This window comes from Phragmites australis, chromosome 16 (assembly GCF_958298935.1).
Source record: "Phragmites australis chromosome 16, lpPhrAust1.1, whole genome shotgun sequence".
NCBI classification, from domain to species: Eukaryota; Viridiplantae; Streptophyta; class Magnoliopsida; order Poales; family Poaceae; genus Phragmites; species Phragmites australis.
In genome coordinates, this window is record NC_084936.1 from 18,426,637 (window position 1) to 18,451,875 (window position 25,239).

A 25,239-nucleotide genomic window follows, 5' to 3' on the forward strand; every position below is an offset into this window, starting at 1 on the left:
CATTTTAAACTCGTCTAAGTCCTTTGGAGTGGCTTCTATAAGACATATCTTAATTATATAATCTGGGTTTATAATGTTTATCTTACATACAGTAGAATTCTTATCCCAATATTTTATTGGTATTTCTCCAATTATTTGAATATCTTCTAATCTTTGTACAATCTTCTCTATGTCATTTTTAGATTTTATGTCTCTATACTAATTTGGTGAGAATGATTGTAACCCAATACGTTCTACACAATAATTTGCTATGTAATATTCTTCTATGATTGCATTAAGCTCATTTTCTGTATTTTGTCTGAGAACTCATTGTCTATACTACATTCAAGATTACCCTCATTTTCAAGATCAAGATTGGTAATTTTTGGTGTTGCGTTCCACCATGCTTTTATACTTCTGAGATACATGGGACATTGTCTTGGTAAGAAATAATATAATACCTTGTTCATGTATAATTGTGGTTTGTAAACAATGTTGTAAAAACCTTAATCCAATTATCATGTCATCGTTTATCATAGATAAGCCTTGTATTTTAAATTTATCTATTATGTATTTTGTGTCATTTATAAATACCTCAATATTGTATGCTAACTGGTTATGAATATTCCTTATTCCTGACATATCAGTGGATGTCTTTTCTTTATTATCATCTATCGTATGTATTATTTCGGAGCATCTTACAAAGTATTTATCATGAATAATATTCTTTGTGCATCTTGTGTCTACTAATGCTAATATTTTATAGATGAAATTTGGTCTTAATTTTACCTTCACCGGAATCCTTATTCCTAATATTTCTTTAAATAGTTACTTAACTATATACTTATTTCCAAAGTTTATTATGACATCTTTTAACTGAATTATTTTATTACCTCTTGGCATTCAGCATTTTCTATAAACTTATCTTTTTTTCAAACCCATATTATCAATTTTGGTTTTCAGCTCTTCTAATTCTACTTCTAATTTATTCATTCTATTTTCTAAGGTTCTAATACTGCTGGACATTATTCATTCGTCTGGTTCTAGCTCCAGTTTCTTTCTCCATCTTTGCTTCTTTGCTTTCAAACATTCAGAGCATGCTTGTTTTAGATATATGCTGCATGTAGCTCTATTTTCTTGACTTGGGTAGTATATACAAAACGCACATTTTATATTATAATCCCCCTTTCCTCTAATCCAATCATGGTTACAACTTGCTTGATCAATCATTTTAATTTGAATCCCGCTAACTCGTTTACTAAGTCTATTTCATCATTACTTGACTCGTAGTACAAAGGTACTCACAAGAATTAATCCATAGTGGGCACTTATAAATAGTCCGACTCCAAGGAGAATGCAATTTGGATAATTAGCAAGAACTCGGCCTCAAGGGTAACTAAGTTCTTAAGCAAATGCAATTTCAACTCAAGTGTAAGCACCTACATCTAACCATGAGCAACCTTCTACCTTGAGATCATCAACATAACTGTAACTATAACACGAACCAAATCATCCTCACGACCTTATACTTCCCATCATACTTCATCATTATTATCTTTGTGAAAAATAGTAAGACCTAAGCTCACGAACGATGGCCGAACCACTGCTCGACTTCTACTAACGACCTAAACCATGCTAAGCATAACACATTCATTTTAAGTTAGGTCATTACTTGACATGAACAACCCAAGTTACAAAGGATCAAGCGATAAACAATGTCAAGGGAGAGTAATGCAACAAATAGGATCTAACCTAAAACCCGATATAAGATTCATTGACATGCAAACATACATAAGGTATAACTTATCAATTGACACAATATATGATCCAAAGTAATGGGATGAAAATACTTAGATGCTTTCCTAGTTGATTAGCATCACAAGCAACGGAAACAACCTCTGGATCGCCCTTGATCAAGCCCATGTCATCCTTTGGTCCTTCGTTCACTAAAGAAGAACGCATGCAATGGTAAGCATGAAAAAGATGTAATGAAATGTACTGCATGATGCATATCAGTAGTGGATGCATCCTAACATCAAGCTAAAAGTACAAAACATACAAAGAAATAAGAAAGTTTGTCATCTAAACATCGTCTGAAAGTAACAGGAGTTCGGAGTCTCTGCATAATTCTTCAGACACTTCGGATTTTTTCGGATTCTCCCGCATAATTCTTCGGACTCTCCAAATTTTTCCAGAGTCTCCGCATAACTATTTGGACTCTCTGTATTTTTTTGGAGTCTCCGCATAATTATTTGGACTCTCCGAATTTTTCTAGAGTGTCCACATAATTCTTCTGATTCTCCATATTTTTTCGGAGCCTCCGGGGTTCATCAGAACAATTGTTCACGATGATTCATCAATCGAATTGACTTGCATGTTGAAATCTAAATCACATAAACATGCAATGGCACTAATACATTGGTTCTAAACCTTGGTTCTAAACCTAATACACTCACTCTACACCCTCGATTTACTAGCCATCTCATCCAAACCTTCTTTCCATCTCTAATGCCTCAAGAACATGACATTTCTTTCTTATCTTCCATTGCTGTCCATAAATTCAACCAAAATTGAGCTAAAACTTGTGAGGCTATCAAGGAAATCCTAGGGTACTTACTCACAATCCTTTGCCAAGGCTTGAGGACGTCAATTTGGGGAAAAACCGAAGCAAAACACTTGGAGAAGAGAGAGAGAGAGAGAGAGAGAGAGAAAGAGAGAAAGCAAACTTGTTGAAAGTTGCAGCACAACAAGGGTGACGAATTTGAATTGGAAAACCTCCAAACCTTCATGCATGTGAGCAAGAATTAGATGGATGGAGAGCTAGAGAGGTGAGGAACTCAATGGGATAGCATGCATACCTTGATTCTTGCTCTTGAGGTGGGGATTTAGGGAAAGAATGGAGAGAGTGCTTGAGGGAGAAGAGAGGGGTTGCTACCTTTGCTCTATCCAGCTGAGAGAGAGAGAGAGAGAGAGAGAGAGAGAGAGAGAGAGAGAGAGAGAGAGAGAGAGAGAGAGTGAGGTGGGAGAGAGGAGGGGTGGGGCTGCAGCTGAGAGCGAGGGAGGGGTGTGGGCCAGCTCAAGGTGGGCCCCACTTGTAAGAAAGAGAAGCTAAAAACTACTGCTAAATTTTTATAACAACTGGTGCAGCGATTAACTTCTAAGCGAGACTTAAACTAACAAAAAGTCTAACGTTGGTTATTTTCAGAACGCCTAATAAAAATCAAAACACCAATTGAGATAGCAAACAATCCAAAAAGCTTAACAATAAACATGATGATTATTATGCTTAATGATATATTTATACTTAATGACATGATTAAGGAATTGGGACATGACAAACCTCCCTCCTTAAAGAATCTCATCCTGAGATTCGGTACGAGTCGGGGAAGAGTACGGTGAATCAAGGAACTTCATGACTTTGCAACAAACCACGTTGTGAGAATTAGAAACTAAAGTGACACCCACAGGATGGAGAAGAACTTGGGATAGTCGGCATGAAGTCGATCTTCCCGTTCCCACATCGCTTCATCTTCGGAGTGATTACTCCATTGCACCTTGAGAAACTTGAAAGTGTTACATCACGTTTTCCGTTCGGCTTCATCAAGGATGCGAGCAGGATGCTCGTAATAAGAAAGATCGGGTTGAAGCTCTTGGTCATCCATGATCACAACTTCGGTTGGAACACGGAGATATTTCTTCAATTGCGAGACATGGAAAACTTTGTGCACGAAGGAGAGAGACAGATGTAACTCTAGTTGATATGCCCCCTCGTAATGCCGAGCAACGATTTGGAAAGGACCAACATATCATGGCGCCAATTTTCCCTTGACTTGAAATCGCCACGTCCCTTTTAGAGGAGAGACTTTGAGATAGATGGAATCTCCCAATTTGAACATGAGTTCACATCAACGATGATCACCGTAGCTCTTCTGACGAGATTGAGCCATGAGAAGATTCTTACGAATGGTTAGGACATGCTCTTCCGCCTCTTTGAACAAATTTAGGCCTAGAAAAGCTCTTTCGCCAGACTTGGGCCAATTTAGAGGCATTCGATACCTCCTTCCATAGAGAGCTTCGAAAGGCGATATCTTAATGCTCGACTGGAAGCTATTGTTGTAGGAGAATTCTGCAAATGGCAACCATATTTCCCACCATTTCCCATATGTGATAGCACAAGCCCGCAACATATATTTTAGGATTTGATTCATCTGCTCGGTTTGACCATCGGTCTGAGGATGGTACACAGTGCTATGGAAGAGTTCGGTTCCCATGGCTCTATGAAGACTCTTCCAGAAATGGGAGACAAAGATAGATCCTCGATCGGAGACTATCTTCATAGGAATACCATGAAGACAAACAATTCGAGGGAGGTAAAGCTTTGCATATTGCTTGACAGAGTATGTGGTTTTGACTAGAAGAAAGTGAGCTAATTTGGTCAACTGATCCACAATGACTCAAATCAAGTCATACCCTTAGGAGGTTTTAGGGGGTCCAGTAATGAAATCCATTATGATCTCCTCTCACTTCTAAGAGGGAATGGGCAAGAGCTAGAGCGTACCAGCCGGCTTGAGATGTTTGGCTTTCACTCTCTGGTAAACATCACACTCAGTGATACACCGAGCGATCTCACACTTCATGCTGGTCCACTGAAATTTTTGCTTGAGGTCTTGATACATTTTGGTGCTCCCAAGATGAATAGACAACAATGAGTCGTGAGCTTCATCCAAGATCTTCTTCCTCAACTCATGGACCTTAGGGACCACAAGATGCCTTGATCATCTTCTGAAAAATCCATAGCTTTGCCCTCCTTCATCTTGTCACAAATTTGGGTCATACCCTTGTCATTCTTCTACGCTTCCTTGATTTGATCGAGTAGGGTGGATTTGACTTCAAAATTTGCAAGAAATCCATCCGAGACCATATTGAGTCCAAGTCTCCGAAAATTATCACAAAGTGTGGTATTTTTAGGCTTGACCGTAAGGCAATTGCACCGAGATTTTTGGTTCAAGGCATCGACAACGACGTTCGCCTTGCAGGATGATAATGGACCTCCAATTTATAATCTTTGATCCCTCATGTTGAGATTGGCTTGAGTGAATATATATTTGAGAATATTGTGATAGGTGTAGATATTGCAGAGATTTCCAAGGTGATAGTGGTGCCAGATCTTCAGAGCATGCACAATGGCTGCAAGCTCTAAATCATGAGTCGAATAATTTTTCTCATAGCGCTTCAACTGGCGAGAAGCATAGGTGATGACTCGGCCCTCTTGCATGAGAACACAGCTGAGGCCTATACGAGAAACATCACAATAAATGTCGAAACTCTTGTGTACATCTGGTTGAGCAAGGACAGGTGAGGTGGTGAGAAGATTCTACAAAGTTTGGAAGGTTTTCTCACAAGCATCGGACCAAGCAAACTTCACGCTCTTCACCGAAAGATCCTTACAAGACCTTGATCCATGCTGTCCTTCCTTGATCCAACTACTAACATGTGCAACTAAAAGGCAGGAGAGGGACACATGGTATGCACAAGAGAGAGTCTTTCTATAAGACCAAGTCTCATAGAATTTCCTTACAGAGTCGTGTGCTTCTAACTCTTGCACACTTGATACTAGTCGGTCAGCTTGTTTCCCTCTTGGCCTCTAACTCTGCAACCCATCTCGAATTATCAAATTACCAACTCGCCCCCTCGAAAAGAGTGGAACCTCACCCCTGACCAACACTAGCTACAACTATCGGTACTTTGTTTCCCATTAGCAGCCCCAAATCACAAACTTTAGTTCAACTAAATCAAGCTAAAAAATATATAGAAATAGATACCAAATAGATTTTTGAGAAGCACACAAGGGCACAAAAAGGGCACCCTAGCCCCTTCTTAAAAAGGGAAAAGAGAGGATAGAAGAACACTAGGAGACAATTGTTCAACCAATTTCATTTTGCAGTTGCCCAATTTTCGGCAACAACCACAGAAAGTTTGTTTGTAGTATCCATCACCATACGTGATAGTAGTTAATTTCATTGTGATGTTTCAATTAGCCTTCGAGTCTTCTATGGGTGGCGTCGTGGCAGTATAGTGATGTGACAACGGTGGAGTGCCTTTACGTACACTACCAATACATAGTGCAGAGTATCACTGCCATAGAATCAATGAAAATAGATAGTGTATTTCAAACGATTTTTTAGGACTTGTTATTGATAAAATATCCTCAGACGGTTACTAAGACAAACATGTCTGTAACAAATCATCCGTCTAGGTGTGATTGAACTCACAGACGGTTTTTATAAATGTCTGTTTCATATAGACACAGACAACGTTTGATATTGTCATAGACGGCTTCTTGTAAGATCCGTCTGTATCAATACAATAAACACAAATAGATTTTATGAAAACCCGTCTGTATTTAAAGACCTGCGAATATTTTTGAATTTACCGCTTGTCTCCCAAACTCTTTTGGCTTTCCACACAAATAACTAGTTTGTCTCCCTAAGCTCTTTTAGCTTTCAACATACATAATCTGCTCATCTCCCCTGAATATAAAGCGATGAGGAGTGTTCTTCTTTCTCACTCATCATCCTAGTGTTCACATCTTCCACTACACTGAGAAACATCATCCTCACTCTCCATCCTAGCGTCAAAGAAGCGAGATCTCTGGGTTGAACCCCTTTCACTGCACTGATGTGAGTATCATATGGTTTACATGGCAGTTTAGTTATGGTTTATTAGGTTTTAATTGCTTCGATCTATGTACGTAACTGATGTCAATGCCTTGTTTCCGTCGTAGATCTACAATGGCACAGTTCACGACAATCAGACAGTGGTAGCATGGGGTCGTTCCTATGACTACTTCGATGGTGTGGATGCTTAATGTCGACTTTGGTAGGTTGGACTTCGTGTTCTTCGCTGCTATGAAGGCCCCTTCTGCGAACCCTGCATTTGATGTGAATCACGTTCTCCATTTTGTTCTTCCAGATAAAAAATTCTCTATTCTTGTTCGTCAAAATTGAGACATTTTCATCAACTACAAGACATACAGTTTGGTTCTAGCTCATGTGTGAGCTAGTCAAGGTGGAGCCTGATCTAGATGACTGCAAGCTACTCATTTTAGATGATGCTTGGGTTGACATTGTGCTGAAACGTAGGAGGCTGGGATGATGTCTATCATCTTGTATTTTTGAAAGATGGAGTCGATCGGCCTAAGTTTATCTATCACTTTTTGTCTTTCTGGAAGATGACGATGTCTATCATCTCGTCCTTTAGAAGACAACATCGCTAATGATGTATAGCTAGGAAATGTGTCTAGCTAGCTAGGTTTATGTGTTTTGAACAATGTGTGATGTGTATCTGTGTGATGTTCATAACCCTTGTAATATATAAATGACATTATTTTGTGTTCTGAATAATGTGTGATGGATGTAATGAACAATATTTGATCGATGTTCTGAACAATGTGTCAATATTTTGTTTAATTTATAAATCATGAAGTATGTATGCCATATCATGAGGGCAGTCAGAAAGCAAATTTTCTTATAGGGAGGAAAGGGTCATACATACAGTTTTTTAAAAAAACTCCATTTGTGACTGTAGGACCAAAAGTGGCAACTAGAGGGGGGTGAATAGACACCTCAACGATTTCTTACAAAATAGATGGCATCCTTCTATTTGAAATCACCCAACGCGCCTCAAACCTTGAGCAGAAGCAAAATACTCAGTGAGGCAAAGTAAGATGGAAAGTTTTAAGGCAATATGACTCCACGGATGGAATATGAACCATAGCTTTCATTCAAAACCATTCCATGTGTCTTTATGCCCAAAAGCTCGCAACTTTGAAGATGGATGAAACAGAGACAAGATCACCAGGCAAGTAAACTATCCAAGATGATGGTCTAGAGGCAAGGAAATTCAAGACCCCATCATATATGCATGTGTATGTAAATTCTATACCTCTAGCATCAGAAAAATAACTTTTGAAGGTGTTAAAATTTCAGCTTAAAAAGAAAAACAAAAATCAACAACAAAACACCAAGAACTTACAAACTTACAAGGGAACCAATAGAAGGAAACTAGAAGAAGGGGAATTCAAGCATATGCAAAAACTTAAACTTCATTACTCAAAGTGGTCAGCCCTATTTCAGATGGATTATAAAGATTTATCTCTCAAAACTCTCACATATTACATAGGCTAAACACTCCTTTCCCTCTTCTCTAAAATCCTAGCACAAGGCTCTCATATGGATGGCTCAAGGTGGGTTTCCCAACCAGCCATACCCCTCTTGTAGTACACTCCTACCTACCACCGGAGGTATTTTGGTCTATTTTCTTCTCCATCCATCGGACGACCATAGCGCCTTCATGACTTAGCTTTACCTCGACCTAAGCTTCATGATGATACCACGTGGACCTCCAGTCCTCCTACGGTTTTGAGGCCAAACCGCGAAACCCTAGCACACTTCTCAAAGCGTGACTAGTCGCCACTTGCTTCCACATGAAGCAAGCACTCTGATGATGACACGTGTCCTCTGTCTTGCGATCTTGACCGCCAGCACATCTCTCCTACTCGCGATACCTCAGGCTGCCTTGTCGCTTGCACCAACATCCCCTTCGCTTGACTTTGTCAATACACCGCCTCCATCAACCTTCATCTCTTGCCTTGCTTGACCTCCACGTGTATTGTTAGGATCATCCTTAACTCCGCCCGGCCTCTTTGATCATCTGGGACCAAGCACCCCGCTTAGCCCCAATCACCTACAGTCGATCGCCAAGTTGCATCCATCACCTGCACACTATGAGACCAGCAAACATACATCTCTAGAAACATATAACATCATCACATGTTAGTCCAAATCAAAATCAAGTTGAAAAAGATTAGACGTAACAAAAATATGAACACCGGATGGTTCGGCGTTCACACCAGTGCAACACTGGACCATCCGGTGAGTATAACTCCACTAGAACCCGGTTTGCATTCCTCTCTGGAAAAATTAGTCCGGTGATCATAAAATCCCAATGCCAGACAATCTGGTGAAAACCTCAACATTTACTCAGAACTGAAAGGCTCCGGTGATACTCTCCGGTGTTCACACGCCCATCACCGAACCATCCGGTGAGTACATAATCACTGGAACTTAGTTTTTCAACCTCTCTCGAAACCTTTGTCCAGTGAAGCCTCCGGTGATCACACGTGCACACACTGAACCATCCGGTGAGGCTACCGCACCAGACTTTTACATTTACACCTTTCCCTAGTAAAATTAGTTCAGTACTCACTCTCACCCACACTGGACCTTTCAATGAATGAATTTTTCTCTGTCTCTGCATTGAAAAGTTCCGATGCTCATATCTACCACACACCAGACTATCCGGTAAGGTCAAATACCCTCACAACGAACTATCCGGTGAGTATAAGCTTCTTGCACCGAGACAACGATACAAACTCTAATTCTTTTCAACTTTAGTTAGACAAAATTAACATTCCAGTATATAACCATATATATACTAACCAACAAAAGTCACACAAACGTCAAACACTCATCACACAAGATAAATCAAGACACTTCTCAACTTGGTTTCTCAGTGATAATTAACACATACAGGTTTTAACAAAAACCGTCTATGATTCTAACTACTCACAGACTGGTTTCAATGAAACCCGTCCGTGATCCTTATTACGTACAGATGATTTTTATTGAACCCCGACTGTGATCCTTATTACGTGTAAATGGTTTTACAGAAAGTCTGTTTGTGTGTAACTCTATTACGGATAGTTTTGAAATTGTCTGTAACAAGATCGATATTACAGACACTTTTACAGAGATAAAACTTATAACCGTACGTGATAGGATTTTAAATCCGCCTATAATAATCCGTTCTGAAGTAATATATGTACTCTAGACATGTATTAAAAATCTACATTTGAATGGAGCCGCCGGGATTCAACTCCATGGGATATAGACGTCTTGATAAATTTCATAAACGGACATGTGTCTAACCCAGTTCGTCCTGTGATCATCTTCCTCATGCTAAATTGCTTGATGTCTTGACTTCGACATGGTTCAAGATGTAGTGATTTTGAAATTTTTCTCGATCTCGTGAAAACTATATATCGGCCGTTAAAATTAATCAATTAAAAAACTAACGCCCATCCTCTAGCTGTTTCACATAATAATGTGTTTGTATAAATTCGCTTCTTTATGAAGCTACAACTTATCCAATATTCATAGAGATCCTGGTCTTGAGTAGACCTGTGTCACCCGACCTGATCAGCTGACCTCAGGCTCAAGGACTCCATGTGAAGGACAATAATGTTTTCCTAGACTAAGAGCGACCCTGTGGCTGGCTTGCCTGCACATCGATCAGAGCCCATGGGTTGTGTTGCTTGGTGATCACTGATAAGTAGACAAGTAGTTGTCTGAAAAGGACACTTTGCATCCAATTGTTTGTTTCAATAAGGTTTGTTTGATGGTCAAATCCTACAAATGCCTACTTGCATTGGAAAACTGGATGCTTGGAGATGAGGCCACGGGTGGTTAGATTCTCATCGTCGTGCTTCGGCTTAAACAAATTAAGTGAGGAATTGCAAAGCTGGTTCGTGCATGCATCCTTTTACCCCGACAACTTGCTGTGTCTGGTGCTGGGACCGACTCGTCGTTCCTCATGTTACGTCGTGCCATATTTATTAGGCACAATCGGTATATGTATCGTGCCATATTAATACGAGTCAACTCTAGAAAGATCTAAGTATAATTTTTGACACGTCGTACTGTCGTGGTGCCGTGCTGACCAGGCACAGTTATGCTTCATATCGTTTGACAATGCTTATCTCTTAACATCTCAAATTTGTATCTCTTATACTCACATATACTCCATATCGTCTGATAATATTTACATATTTATCTCTTACTATCTTATACTTGTGTCTCTCATGCTCATACATGCTCTATATCACCTAATAATTCTTATATATTTATTTCTTATCATCTCACATTTGTATCTCTCATGTTCGCACATCTCTCTTAGTGTCTCAAACTTTGTATCAGAGATATTAGAGAATAAGCACGGAAAAATGGTCATACAGATTGTGATATTCCCTTTTCATGCTGTGCCGACATGCCCACCGTGCTAAGGTCCTAGACACGGTATGACCCTCGTATTCGTACTGTACCGGTCTGGCTCAAAATATTTCGTTCCATGTCATGCTTTAAGTCGTACCAAAACTCATACCATTGACAGCCTAAAATAGCACGACCCAAAGTCACAGCTGTGTCTAAGTGTAAGCATGCAGGATTTGCATTATAGACTACTGACAGGGTGTTACAAGATAAATGGGCTAAAAAAAATGACTAAGATTTTCATACTACTATAAATTATTATCGTATATATATACACACACACTTACTACCCTTACTTCTTAAAAAAAACCATAAAATTGTTTATTGAAATATTATAATTGATATATAGCCTCAGTAACAATTTTTCCCGTAGGTTAAGCTATTATTATTTTTGTTAAAAAGGATTATTACCAATTAAAAAAATATTCCTTTGTCCCAAGAGACTGCATACTAAGAATATTATTTCAAAGACAATACGGCAATATTGCTTGTCTAGTATGTATCCCCAACTTATTTTAGTTGAGGTTTCAACAGGCAGAAGCTTTGGAGTTAAGACTTGAAAATTGAATTAAAGAAAAATAAACTCACCATATATTCTAGGATCATGGTATAGTTATTACATCTGAGCTGAAAACAAGCTTAAGATAGCAAACAGTGACGTCCCAATCCAGTTCAATTGCATCCCGGCCCATGTCATAGCCAAAAAATATTTACGCTGAAAAAATAAGTCCAAATAGACTTCAGTGCCTAATCTAATTCCATTAGTTTGCCCGTTCGCCCTTTTGACGACGTGAGCTAAACTTTTTGCAGATAAATTAAGTATATATCCCGTTGAATAGTACCAGCGAAACTTTATCGGAAATTCACTAGTGTTCTGACCATCCGTCGAATCCAACATAGTTAAACCTCCGCAAGTTACTGATCAGCTCAGTTTAACGAGGGGTACGTACGTCATCCACAAATTAAGAGCAGGCAGCTTCCCTGCTACGTACTCTCCTGTTTGACAATGTATATATTAATCAGTCATTGTTCATCCATGTTGAGCAATTACCAGTAGCCTCTTGACTATACAAACTAACTTCCCGCGGCATGAAGTGGCATGATTACGTCGAACTTTGCGCTGATTTGTCAGAGAGTAGCTCGATCGTTGCATGTGCTATATAATATTGTTCCCTTCTGTGTACGCACGCACGTGCAAGAGCCACTGATTTGTAAGTTGCGAGTGGACAACCGTTGATTTGTGACAAGAAGAATTAGCCAGAGATCGAGCTAATTAACCCAGGTGCATGTCAAAGTTCATAGTTTCTATGGTGATGGAGCTCCTCTCGGCCCTCAGATATCATGCGGCACAGAGTAAAGTAAGACTACCCCTAACGGATTCTCTTCACGGCCAGATTCCCGTCGTGAAGGGATTCCCGTTTCCTTCAGCGCTCCCAACGGTTTCCCTTCACGGTTCCTTTCATAACGGAATTCCCAGGGTCATTCCCTTCAGGATGGGATTTTCTCTCCTTTCCCTTCGCGATTTCCTTCGAAGAGAAGCTGTTGGAGATGAGAGGAAATAAAGGGAATGAGAACAGGGAAGGGAATCGGGAAAGTAACGAAATAAAAGAAATATGGTTGGGGATAGTCTAAGACGGAAAAGTCATAGATTTGTTTGTTGTCACTCACTCCAGGCACAACAAAGTGATGTTTTGGACGTAAACACGTACGGTTCATTCCTAAACACTCTTCACCCTTTGAAGATACATACTCGCAAAGTGTTGATTACTATTGATGAGGATTTGATAAGAGTTTACTAGAAATATGATATATTATGAGAATGAAGTATTATCGTATACATATATGTTACATTGCATGGTAGGTTTAATAACTGTCATGAGGTAAATAAGGTATGTGTGGGTATTCCAAAAAGTTTACTGTGTTCCACACAGAAATAATCTCCGGATTAGAAAAAACATCCTCCAAATAACAAAATCCGAAAATATTATGCTCAAGACTCCGAGTATGGTATTCCTCCAACTATATTAGGAATGGAGAGAGTAGCTCAATAGGGTATTGGACAAGTCAAATAGGCAGGAGAAAGCCAAATAGATATAAGATCTAATAGAAGAAGAAACAATCTATCGTGATCCACAACAGTTCCGAGTCACGATCAGATTTATTTGACAAAAGCTTCAGGATTTAGAATATGAGAGAACTCATCGAGATTTATTGTAATAGATCTGGACACACCCTAATTATAATTGATAACTTCTAAGATTAATAAGGCAACATATGACGTATGGTTATTATTCTAAAAGATGACTAAAGTTATATAAAATTTTATGTCTTACTCTGCGATATGCACAGTTAGTAGATAAGTATATCTACTTTAAATAAATAAGTATAGTTAACTTTAATAATCATCGACAGATATATGTTGCATACTTTGCATGGTCAACTCTTCCTTACTGTCCAAGAAACGATAGCGGATTAATTAGTCCTAGATTCCCCTACCAGTTCCCCAAATGCCTGTGGAATTTCCGGTCTGTAGGAAACCCCAAATTCGAGGCACCTTTCTTCTACTTCACCACTAAGGAGAGGCAGAGCTTTTTCTTTATGGACAAACAAAACCAGCCACTTAAGTCCAATAATGCGAGACACGAGCCCCTTGTACGAAAGCCTCTGACCGTACGCGGTATAGATGTGGTTTGACTTTGACTTCATTTGGGTATTTCATTTTGTTTCGTTTCTCTGTATTTTGATCTCACTTCATGCAAAATAAGGACTCTGGCATCATGGCACGGATTAATTTGGAAAAATGCATTATCTTCTTTCTTTCTTGTTTACTGAAGATTGTGTAAATTTAATTATTATTGGTATGGTAAGTTGAGCCAAAATGCGCGTAAACTCGTATACCATCATATGCCATTCAAGGTTTTACAATTGAATTTTTAGCCTAGCAAGTCTACAGTATTACTTAGAGCACTAGCTAAGGTTATTAACTATTTATTATCACTTGCTATTTATCATCGGGGCCACATACTAGATCTCCCCCCCCCCCCCTATAGGGTAAGTTTTTCCAGTTGGGCAATGAGAGTACAAATGAATACAACTTCATTTCATACGCAGATACACTTAAGAGAAAACTTTACACTGCAATAAAATTACATGCACGTCACTTGGACGCACAATCTTGATGCAAGCTAATTTTCATTTAGAAACTATAAAACTAAGATCTCGTTTGGCATAATTCTAAATTTAAGATTTTTAAAAATTGGTTAAATCTAACTTTAAAAAAATCTTAGATATAGTGCTGTAAGTAAATTAAGAGTATTTAGTTGAGCCATCTAATTTTTATTTTAAAAATAAAAGTTCAAATCCCTGTAAGATGATTCATATCACCCGGAATCTATTACATGTGCAAACGCAGGGACAGCCACTGGGTGGGCCCACACAGCCTCTGACCAGCATCACAGTTTCAGTTATCCTCAAGTCAACCGAAGAACAATGATGGGCTCGAGAACTTTCAGACGACAAGCAAACCAGAGAGTTTTGCAGTTAAGCCCTCCCAAAATATTTTTATATCACTTACATATTTACATCTAAGCCTTCTCAGTTTTATTCAATTTCGTCCTCCCTGCAGAGACGGCCACACACGGTGACGGCGTGTCGCGGAACTGGCGGGAACCAACGACCCAAGCAGGCTATAAAAGGCGGAGCAGAAGGCTCGCCATTGCTGGTTGTCCATTGGACTCGTCTTCCCCATCGAACCCAGCACAGCGGCTGCTCTGCTCGCCAATGGACTCCGCGGCGCCCTCGAGGGGCCCCGCGAGCTTCCCCACGCAGGCCAACGCCCTCCTCCGCAAGAACCTCTGCTTCCAGGTCCCCTCCCTTCGTTCCCCTGTTTCTTGCTCTGTTTCTTGGATTCCTCTGCTTAGCTCGCACGCGAACGAGATTGTTGGTGAGCAAGCGGTTCTTGGGCACGCGGATGGGCGCGCGTCTGGGGCACGCAAGAGGTCGGGGAATGGGGGCGCCGTCTCTTAATTATTACCTTCTTGGATGTGAGTGCAGAAGAGGAACATGAGGACGAACGCGTGCATCACCCTCTTCCCGGTCCTCCTCTGCGTGCTGCTCGTCGTGCTGCAGGGCGTCATCGACCGCGAGCTCAGCAAGCCCAAGTACCGATGCGGCTGCTCCTGCGTCGACCCCGGCCCAGGCGCGGCCGAGGGGGCCTGCCGCCGGACGGAGTGCGGCGTCCAGCACTCCACGCTGGACCAGGTTGGGAGCTGCCCGATCCCCAGACCTACCAAGTGGCCGGCGCTGGTCCAGGTGCCGCGGCCAGAGTCCCGGGCCGTCAGGACCGCCTCCCAGCCGTTGGATGGTTTGCCTAACCCGACCTGCCGGGACACCGGTTCCTGCCCCGCCTCTGTCCTCGTCACCGGCAACAACCGCACGCTTGCAGAAAGTATGTTCTGCTACTTCTTCTTCTATGTCATGGCAGTACACTTAAAGTCAATGTGCACCAAGTTGCTGTTCATAATTCGGGTGGTTTGCCTGCTTTTTGATTGGCAGGTCTTTCGGGTGGACTGTTTCCTGCTCTGTCATCCCCATTGAATTTCACGGATTACCTTGATGCTCTCTCAAAGATTGTCGCTGTGAGTTTCTTTAATGCCTAATTGCTTGCCTTGCTTTTGAGTCGTCATACTGTGTTCTTTTTTGTGATGTGTGGAGCTCTTGCTGGATTTATCTTTATAGGGCTCAGACACGTCGCCGTGGACAACACAGTTTATAGAGCCAGTGTTCATCCCAGGGAATACTTTATATCTGTTACAACCTCAGTGTTTGTTCAATTTATCACAGACAGTTTCATACAATGCCGTGGGCATACCTCTTCAGCTCAGTAAGTAGCATTTTCCTCCATGGGCCTATTTTATTTGCATCAAGGATGTAATTGCACCAGGACGTAAAGGCAGAACTGAGAACTTAGTTAAGATTAAACTACTGGACAATTGTACAGTTAAGATTGAACTACTGGAGAGTTTTAGACATTTGGAATTACCACCTCACTTTTGTTAGCTCAATTTCGCTTCCAGAGAATACTGGACCACATTCGTAGTGTTGTCAAGTGCCATCATATATTATAAAGTGCTATAAGCTTCTATGACTGGGTTTCTGGGAATTAATGTATTCCGATAAACAAGCTAGGAAGCAACTTATGTTTTGCTAGCAAGGTTTTTTCTTTCGTTGTTATATTATTTTGTTATCTCTTGGACAATTAGATACCAAAGGTTGTCAATTCTTCATAGATACTGTTTTCTATGCCTGCTAAATATGTAAGTCTGATGATTTTTCTTGTTCAGACATTGACTGCATTCAAGGACTGTCATTATGGCGTGAAAGTGCGTCGGTTATAAATGACGAACTATTTAAAGGTTATAGACAACAAAATAGAGGTAGTGGAGGAGGAAAGACGAATGAATTTGTTGCAGGTAATCTCATCTTCTAATCAGACTTCAACGAAATGTTACTCATTATTGATTCCTTTTCTTCTGTGTATAACTTGCTTTTCTCCATAGGTTATGATTTCTTGAACACAAATATGAATGGTCTTGAAATAAACATTTGGTACAACTCTACCTATAACAACAACACCGCGTATGGACAAATCGCATTGTTACGAGTTCCACGCTTGGTTAACACGGTAGGTTTGTACACCAGCACAACTTTCATTTCGAGTGATATTCATCTGCATTGCAACTACTGAGACTATTTATGCTTTTTTGCTTTAGGCATCCAATGCGTACATCAAATTTCTCAGAGGAAGTGGAGTGGAAATGTTGCTCGAATATGTTAAAGACATGCCCAAAGTAGGAACAAAACAGAAGTTTGACCTCTCTTCTCTTCTTGGTGCACTGTTCTTCACGTGGATCATTGAACTACTATTTCCAGTGAGTGTGAGATACAACCTTTTTTTTAAGGAAAGTGGCAAATAATAAAATAGCTTGAATAGTGCTAAACTTTTTCCAGGTCATATTGTCATATCTAGTGTATGAGAAGCAACAGAAGCTGAAAATTATGATGAAGATGCATGGTCTGAAGGATGGTCCTTACTGGCTTATCTCCTATGTTTACTTCTTTGCTCTGTCGGCTTTCTATATGATACTATTTGTGATTTTTGGCTCCCTGATCGGTAATTAACTAAAACAATTCTTAACAAGATGCAATTTTTGCAAATAAATTATGTAATTTTAATTCAACTTTCCGCTGTGCAGGCCTAAACTTCTTCAAATTAAATGACTACAGCATTCAGTTTGTCTTCTACTTCATCTATATAAATCTGCAGATTGCACTTGCATTTTTTGTAGCTTCCATCTTTTCTTCTGTCAAAATAGCCACAGGTTTGTGCCTCACATATATAACTTCTAAAGAAAACCTATGGTGCTTAAAATCTAATGATCTGATTCATTGACTTGAGAATCACTGTTCTGCAGTGGTTGGTTACATCTATGTATTTGGCTCTGGCTTACTAGGGGCATTTCTTCTTCGCTTTTTCGTTGAAGATACTAGTTTTCCAAGTAAGGTTCTATCTTATTATTGTCTTATAACTGTATTTAGGCTGTATGCATGACGAGCTCCTTTTTTACGTACACAGAGGGTTGGATAGTTGTCATGGAGATCATCCCTGGATTTTCATTGTACCGAGGGTTATATGAGTTTGGTCGATATGCATTCTCTGCAAATGCAATAGGGACCAATGGTATGGAGTGGGCTAATTTGGACGACCCTGTTAATGGAATGCGTGTTGTCTTGATTATTATGGTCGTGGAGTGGGCAATACTGCTCCCATTGACATTCTATATGGATCAAGTCTCGTCATTGGGAGGCGGAATTCGAAAAAATCCCTTATTCTTCTTGAGATGCTTTAAGAAACGTGCTCTATCATTGCGGAGATATAGCTTCGGGCGACAAGGATCTAAAGTAGTAGTTGAAATGGACAATCCTGATTCTGCTCAAGAAGTAAGTTACTCTCTTACACATTTCTCAACAATACTTACTTTTTTTTTCTTATTTTTCTAAATTATATTCAGAGAGAGGTAGTTGAGCAACTTCTACTGGAAGGCAATGAGAACCAAGCAATCATCTGTGATAACCTCAAGAAGGTTTACCATGGAAAGGATGGAAACCCTGACAAACTTGCAGTCCGAGGGCTGTCTCTTGCTCTACCAAAAGGCCAGTGTTTTGGAATGCTTGGCCCGAATGGAGCTGGGAAGACATCCTTCATCAGCATGGTACGGCATCATAACCTACTACTGTATTTTTCTGACAAATTTAGGTGACATTATGCACTCCTTAATGATATATTTTCGCCTGCAGATGATTGGGCTCATTCCACCTACATCTGGCACTGCCTATGTCCACGGAATGGATATAACAACTGATATGGATGAGATCTATACGAACATGGGTGTATGTCCACAGCATGAGTACGGCCTTGATCTAAGATTTATCTAATAACCTATTTTTGTATTTCACTGTTGCTCTGTATATTGCCATCACGACTGATGCTTTTTGAATGCAGCTTACTTTGGGAAACATTGACGGGTAAAGAGCATCTATTGTTTTATGGGAGGTTAAAGAATCTTAAAGGCACCGAATTACTGAAGGTATAAGTCTAACAAGCGTATTTACAGGACAGTTCTTATTTACCTTCACTATAAAATAGTCTGAGATTAGAAGTAGGACATGTTTGTCTATTCTATCTCGCAGCAACTATTCAGATGATTATATGCATAGACACATCAATATTTGAATTGACAAATACGTTGTACTGCAGGCTGTTGATGACTCTCTGAAGAGTGTTAACCTATTTCATGGTGGCGTTGGCAATAAGCAAGTAGGAAAGTACAGTGGGGGAATGAAACGAAGGCTTAGTGTTGCCATCTCATTAATCGGGGACCCCAAGGTATTACCCTTATTTCTGTTCAGGCTTTCGAATGCACAAAATACAATGGCATGTGCAACTGATTTTTTTTAAAAAAATTAGGTTGTTTTCATGGACGAGCCAAGCACTGGACTAGATCCAGCCTCAAGAAATAACCTGTGGAGTGTTGTGAAGGAGGCAAAGAAAAACCGCGCCATCATTCTTACAAGTATTGATCTATTCTAATATTCTTGTTATCTCTTCTATAGACACAATAATGGTGAATCATCAAGTGAATTTTGACAGCACATTCAATGGAGGAGGCAGAAGTACTATGCGATAGGCTTGGCATTTTTGTGGACGGTGGTTTCCAGTGCCTTGGAAATCCAAAGGAGGTAACGTATCTATTTACCCGTATGAATTGCTCACAATTCCAATTTTGTGTAGATGTCTTTGTTACTAAAACTTGCAAATACCTGCTGTTGCAATCTTTTGCAGCTGAAAGGTAGATATGGCGGCACCTATGTGTTCACAATGACAACATCTTCGGAGCATGAACAGGAGGTCGAACAGCTTGTTCACCGTTTGTCACCAAGTGCAAGCAGGATATATCATATATCAGGAACACAGAAATTTGAGCTGCCAAAGCAGGAGGTGAGGATAGCAGATGTTTTCCATGCAGTTGAGAGTGCAAAAAGCCGGTTCAGCATACACGCTTGGGGCCTGGTTGACACCACCTTGGAGGATGTCTTCATCAAGGTTGCCAAGGGAGCACAAGCGTTCAGTGTGGTTGCTTAAATAGTATATTGGATTTATAGGAGATTATGTTCTTCCTTTTCGAGGACTATGTGGTGTATATTCTTGTTTGAACTTTGGTTATAGTCTTTTTTTTTTAGGATGGCGCTTGAGGTGTATATTTAGTATAGTTAAGTTGTATATTCTATAATCCGAATTTCAAGTTGTTGCTTAGCAAATACAGATGTACTCTGTTCATATTGTCACATATTTTGCAATGTCAGTAATATAAGTCATGTTTGATAAAAAAAAATACTGAGCAGTGCAGATTTTGTGCTCATACGTATCTTCCAAAAATGTACAGCTTCATTTTATCTAATATAAATTGTTAAGCATTATAAACACCATCCTTAACAGCAACTGGTAACATAATTTTGAGGGGATCTTTTTCTGTGCTATAACTAACATGAATCTTAAGTCCCCCCTTATTGACAAATTGAGAACCTTTAGCCCTTTATTCTATATTCGCTGCCTTTATTTCAAATGCTCACTCTATTTGAATGTCATCGAAGCACACCACATCTTATTGCAGAATTATTATTTTTAATGCCATTATATTGGGAATAGGATAGAGGTAAACCCATTTTCTGACTTCTATTAGAGTGAAATGTTACGCACCCATCACATTATAGTATTTTCTTTAAATAAAAGAAAAGGAAAAAATTTTCATCAACTGTGGGGGTTTTAGTAAAAACTAAAATGGGAACTGAAAAGGCATATGATGCTTCCGTGTCAGACAGTGGCGGATCCAGAGCAAGGATTAGAGGGGGCTCAACTTCTTCTTCCTCCTTCCTCTCCTCTTTTTCTCTTCTTCCTCTTTTCCTCTTCTCTTCTCCTTCCTCTTCCATGCCCAAAAATTTTAGGAGGGTCTTGGGAGGGTTCTCAAGTGTTCCCGGAGGGTAGGGGGCTCAAGCCCCCCCCCCCCCCGGTTGGATACACTGCTGCTGCCAAATTAGTTTATTCCTTCAGGATTTAAGATGCTTGTGCTATTACCAAATGGATATTTTCTTTATTTCTAACGCACAGGTTCCAACCACAAGGTGAAACTATTGCCATCAGCACTTCAATTTAGATTTGGAGGTCAGAATTATATGGGAGCCTGGTCAACGTGGCAATTTGTTTATGTTGGTAAGCGTGCCTCAATTTGATCCGCCTTTGAATTCACAGGCATCAAGGAGGATTTGATCATTCTACATCAATCCATTTTGTCCAGAGGAAGCTATAGCAATGCTGGTCCACTGGCATGTCTGAAGAGGTCACTCCAAGTGAAAATCATGCATCTGTAAGACTGTAATGGGTAAGCGCACACGACGAGTCGTCTAGGCCGTCGCGCTAACCAGACTAGGCCAACTATCGTCTGCGTGCAGCTGCCATGATATGAATCTTGAGTGTAGTGCATGCCCCAATCTCTTCTTGTTCGTTGCGCTGCTCAAGAGTATTTGAGTAAGATGATGGGAAAATCTTTGGTGCAAACTAGTAAATAAGTGCAAACATGCAAACAGTGAATGCCTTCCATTTGATCCTCATCGAAAAGCTATGGTTGATCCCACCATCCCACTAGTGGAGAGGTTATTTCGTGATATTTCGTGACCACACGGGGGTTTTCTGTAAATCAACATCTCCACTAGTGGGATCAACTATAACCTTCGAATAGGGATCGGATGGCGGCATCATTTGTTATTTCCACCTTTACACCTATTTGCTTCTTTGCACCAAATATTTTCCTGTAAGATCATGGGGATGATCTAGCTAATGTGATGAGTAATTACCAATAAGTGTAGTTGATTGAGATTAGGTTCAGTTGTGAGTGGTGTAGGTGAGATGAGAGTCATTTGTGCATTAGTGCATATGTATTGGATATGTTGGTATATTGTATGGTTGAGCACATGGGTGATGTTGTTATGCATAAAGTGGCATGCTATGCTTGTATGTTCATGGAAAGTGCATTTTAGGATAAAATGAAATATTGTGAATGATGATGGTTTAGTTGATGAAAATACACGGAGATGGTTATGTTGCTAACCGGATTTGATAAAAGGTAATGGATGTTTGTAATACCCAAAAATGACCAAAGTTCAGTTGTGGACTATGGGGCCCGCGAGGAGTTCAAATTCTGACTTTTGATTAGTTATTCAGATGGACGATTGCAGATCGTGGATGCGTAGATCTCATCGAGACGATTCTGTTTCGCTATCTAACATCCCATTTGGACACTCGATGAAGCCGTAGCAAGTCCAATAAATTTAAACTGTTAGATTAGAGAGAAAAAAAGAAGAAGAAAAGGCCGGATGGGATCAGTCACCACCCAGATCCCCACCATTTTCGCCCGGTAGCTCGATGCCACACTGCCTCTAGCCAAACCTTAGGCGTAACCGTGCCCCCCCCATGCCCTGCCGGCCGCCGCCAGCCGCCCGCTGCCCTACCCTATGCCCAGCCTCCACCAGCGCTATGCGTTGTCGCGTGGACGCCACTACTGTGTCGCCTGCCGGCCAAGGCCTAAGGTTGGGAAAATATTTGAAATGGACCAGCTGACAACAGGGAAGAAGAAGAAGAAGAAGAAGAAGAAGAAGAAGAAGAATAAGAAGAAGAAGAAGGAGGAGGAGGAGGAGGAGGAGGATTTCCACAAATTCAATGGATTCCGCCGTTGATACGTGATCTCGCTACAAAGGTGATCTCTTCGTGGTCCTTAGATGCTTGTAGATAGTTGAGTTCGGTTGTCCACATCATTGGATTAGTTGAGTTCGGTTGTCCACATCATTGGATTAGTGTTTCTATAATCTGTTTAGTGTGCATCAAATTAATTTGAATTTGTGGTTTAATTAGTACTGAATTTGACCATATAGTTAACACAAAAGTGTAGATGTCGTTGATATCTTTCCGTTAGTGTCAGTCTTGTTCATTTTGGACAAGCGATTTAGGAGTAATTGATAAAAGAGTGTTTTCATCGGTTGAGAGTTTGTTCACGCACTATTTTGTTGTTCGGGTTCGATCTTGCTAGAGAAAGTTCTCGCTCGACATCTTGTAAGCAAAGTGGTCGATGTCTCTCCGTCGATTTTTGATATTGCCTTGTTTGTGTGGTTTTCGAGCGTAGGAGTGTGTCTCCTTTTGCTTTTTTTGTTGCATCATTTTGATGCTAATTTATACACTTGTTTAGGTGGTGCCGCTTCGGGATGCAACTAGTTGCTGGCCTCGTCGTCGGTGAAGGCAAGTGAATATAGTGTAGGGCTATGCTTTAACTTGTTATTTGGTCACCGCCATCCTTTAATTGTCGTACTTTCTAATAATTTATTAAATTAAATCTGAGCATATTACTTACTTTTTGCCTTATGAAGATTGGATGTATTCTCTAGATTATGAGGTAAGGGAAGTGAGCTATGTATTCTTTCTTCCAGTTGTTTCATATGTGAAGCATGAAGTGTATACCTATGTTAGAAGTTATGTCTTTTAATTATGCATGAGTTTGTTGCTTTAATATTTACTTTTTTGAAGTTTACTTGATTCTTAAGTTATGAAGTGCAAGAAGTGAGATTCGTCACTTTGCAGTTGTTCTTTATCACAGTATGTAATTCTTGAAGTATTATGTATATTGTAAGACCCCGATCTCGGATTCGCTGTGCCTCCTATATCAGTCACTGGATCAAGTAGCTGATAAGCATAGAATTCAACATAATGATATCAAATACATACTTCGAATAAAATAATTATCTGAAAAGAGTGAACAATGATCTCATAGACTAGGATCCACGATAGACCAGCCAGACAGAACATCCTACAGTGGCACAAAGTGGAACAACCCAATACCACATACAACTTGGGTAAGGATGCAACCTTAGACTTCTTCTCTTTTACTTCATCTGAGTCAAGGTTAATCTCCATCTCAATAATCTAAAAGTAATGAGACTGAGTATGGAAGGTACTCAACAAGTCTTAACACTACTTCAGAAATTGAGTAGATGCATAAAGGAGGTAACCAAGGATAAAGCCAAAGAGCTATAGTTTGGGTGCAAAGCCAATTTTACATGTAGTGTGAATTTAGGTGTAACACTTGGTTTAAACTAGTTTAATCAAAAGACATGTTTGATTGATAAGAGTTTTGACCCTGGGGGAAAGCTATCAATTCTCCTGCAATTCCCATCTTTTAGCTGGTTGACGCTTAGTCCAACTAGTTTCAATGGCATACAGACATCTTTCTTCAAAACACGGGCACACTATCCACTCACACATCACCGGGGTACGCACACCACAAACCTAACCATTGTGAATATGTAACTTCACTTGTCCATGACTGTGAACACGGTTATTTGAATAGATTTACACTCTGTAGAGGTTGTACACTATACCCACATGATATGCTCAGCCTCCAACCGTTGCAAGTGAAGGACGGAATCGTATCAACATCCCGTACCCCATCGAACATGTTGCCACATGATCCACCCATGAGATAAACAGGGGTCTGGAGCATTGGATTAATCGCAACTCAAGTCCGACCATTTCAGTGTCACTAGCCAGCCCTCGTTCTATGCACAATAATGAGTTTTTTTCCTGAGTTTCCATTACACCCTTGCCTCCAATGTAGGTACTGAGCTCAGCTAATAGGGTGTGAGATAAAGTCCTACCCATAACAGGACACATGGTTGTACGGGATGGCTTAGCACAGCAGCTCAACGATTTGGTCATTACACGATCGGGGCTAGTATCTTCATATCAACAATTCTCTCATGAGGACTTGCTTACCAAGAATCATCCTTCCCAAAGGAAAACCCTCAGGAGATAATCCCCCAACTCTCAGAAGACTATCCTGCTTGCCCCCGCCGAAGCGGTTTTTAGGGTTTTCTTAACACCACACCATTTTCCACCACTCGCACCATCAATCAACTCAACACATTTCACTCATTTGCAAAGCAAGTGATCATAGTAATAAGTGATTAAGTACTCTCCGAGGAGAGAGCAGAGTAACTGTAAGACTCCATTCTCAGGATCTCTTATGCCTCCTTTATCAGTTCCTGATTTAAGTAGCTGATATGTTTAGTACAACAATTGTGCATCATAGTCAGTCATCTAATATAAAAGTATTAAGGTTACAATAATACAAATGTTTTAAACCATAGAGTATTACAAGCCTAGCCAACAAGCCAACAAAACACAACGGAACAACAACCCAAAGCCACATGCAGCTATGAGTGCGAACATGATCACTAATCTACTCCTCATCCGCGCCTTCGTCTCCAACGAAGTCAGCATCCGCTTCCTCATATAAATGATAGCAATAATAAGTATAGAAGGTACTTAGCAAGTCATATACTATTGCAAGGGGTTGATAGATGCATAAAGGATAACTCAAGGATAAGGCTATACAGTTTAGTTTTAATTATGAAATAGTTTATGCAGGTATCCAGTTATATGCTCTACTCTTAATTTTGAAACAGTGTAAACAAGGTAATAAGGTATATCCGG

At 40.1% G+C, this 25,239-nt stretch overlaps 1 protein-coding gene across 2 annotated transcripts; it reads left to right on the forward strand.

Annotated features, from left to right (window-relative positions):
* The first annotated feature begins 14,823 nt into the window (after nucleotides 1-14,823).
* Nucleotides 14,824-19,991, forward strand: LOC133894744 (ABC transporter A family member 7-like). 2 transcript variants are annotated; one of them, XM_062334908.1, is made up of 18 exons: nucleotides 14,827-14,951; nucleotides 15,141-15,534; nucleotides 15,642-15,724; nucleotides 15,825-15,969; nucleotides 16,430-16,558; nucleotides 16,646-16,770; nucleotides 16,859-17,017; nucleotides 17,097-17,259; nucleotides 17,342-17,467; nucleotides 17,561-17,644; nucleotides 17,722-18,086; nucleotides 18,158-18,358; nucleotides 18,444-18,553; nucleotides 18,649-18,733; nucleotides 18,904-19,032; nucleotides 19,114-19,219; nucleotides 19,297-19,385; nucleotides 19,489-19,991. In XM_062334908.1, the coding sequence occupies exons 1-18, from the start codon at nucleotides 14,868-14,870 to the stop codon at nucleotides 19,786-19,788; spliced, it is 2,877 nt and encodes a 958-aa protein (XP_062190892.1). In that variant the 5' UTR covers nucleotides 14,827-14,867; the 3' UTR covers nucleotides 19,789-19,991. The 2 variants fall into 2 exon arrangements, with proteins under 2 accessions (XP_062190893.1, XP_062190892.1); XM_062334909.1 differs by lacking the exons at nucleotides 19,114-19,219; nucleotides 19,489-19,991 and having other exon boundaries at nucleotides 14,824-14,951; nucleotides 19,260-19,385.
* Nucleotides 19,992-25,239: the final 5,248 nt, after the last annotated feature.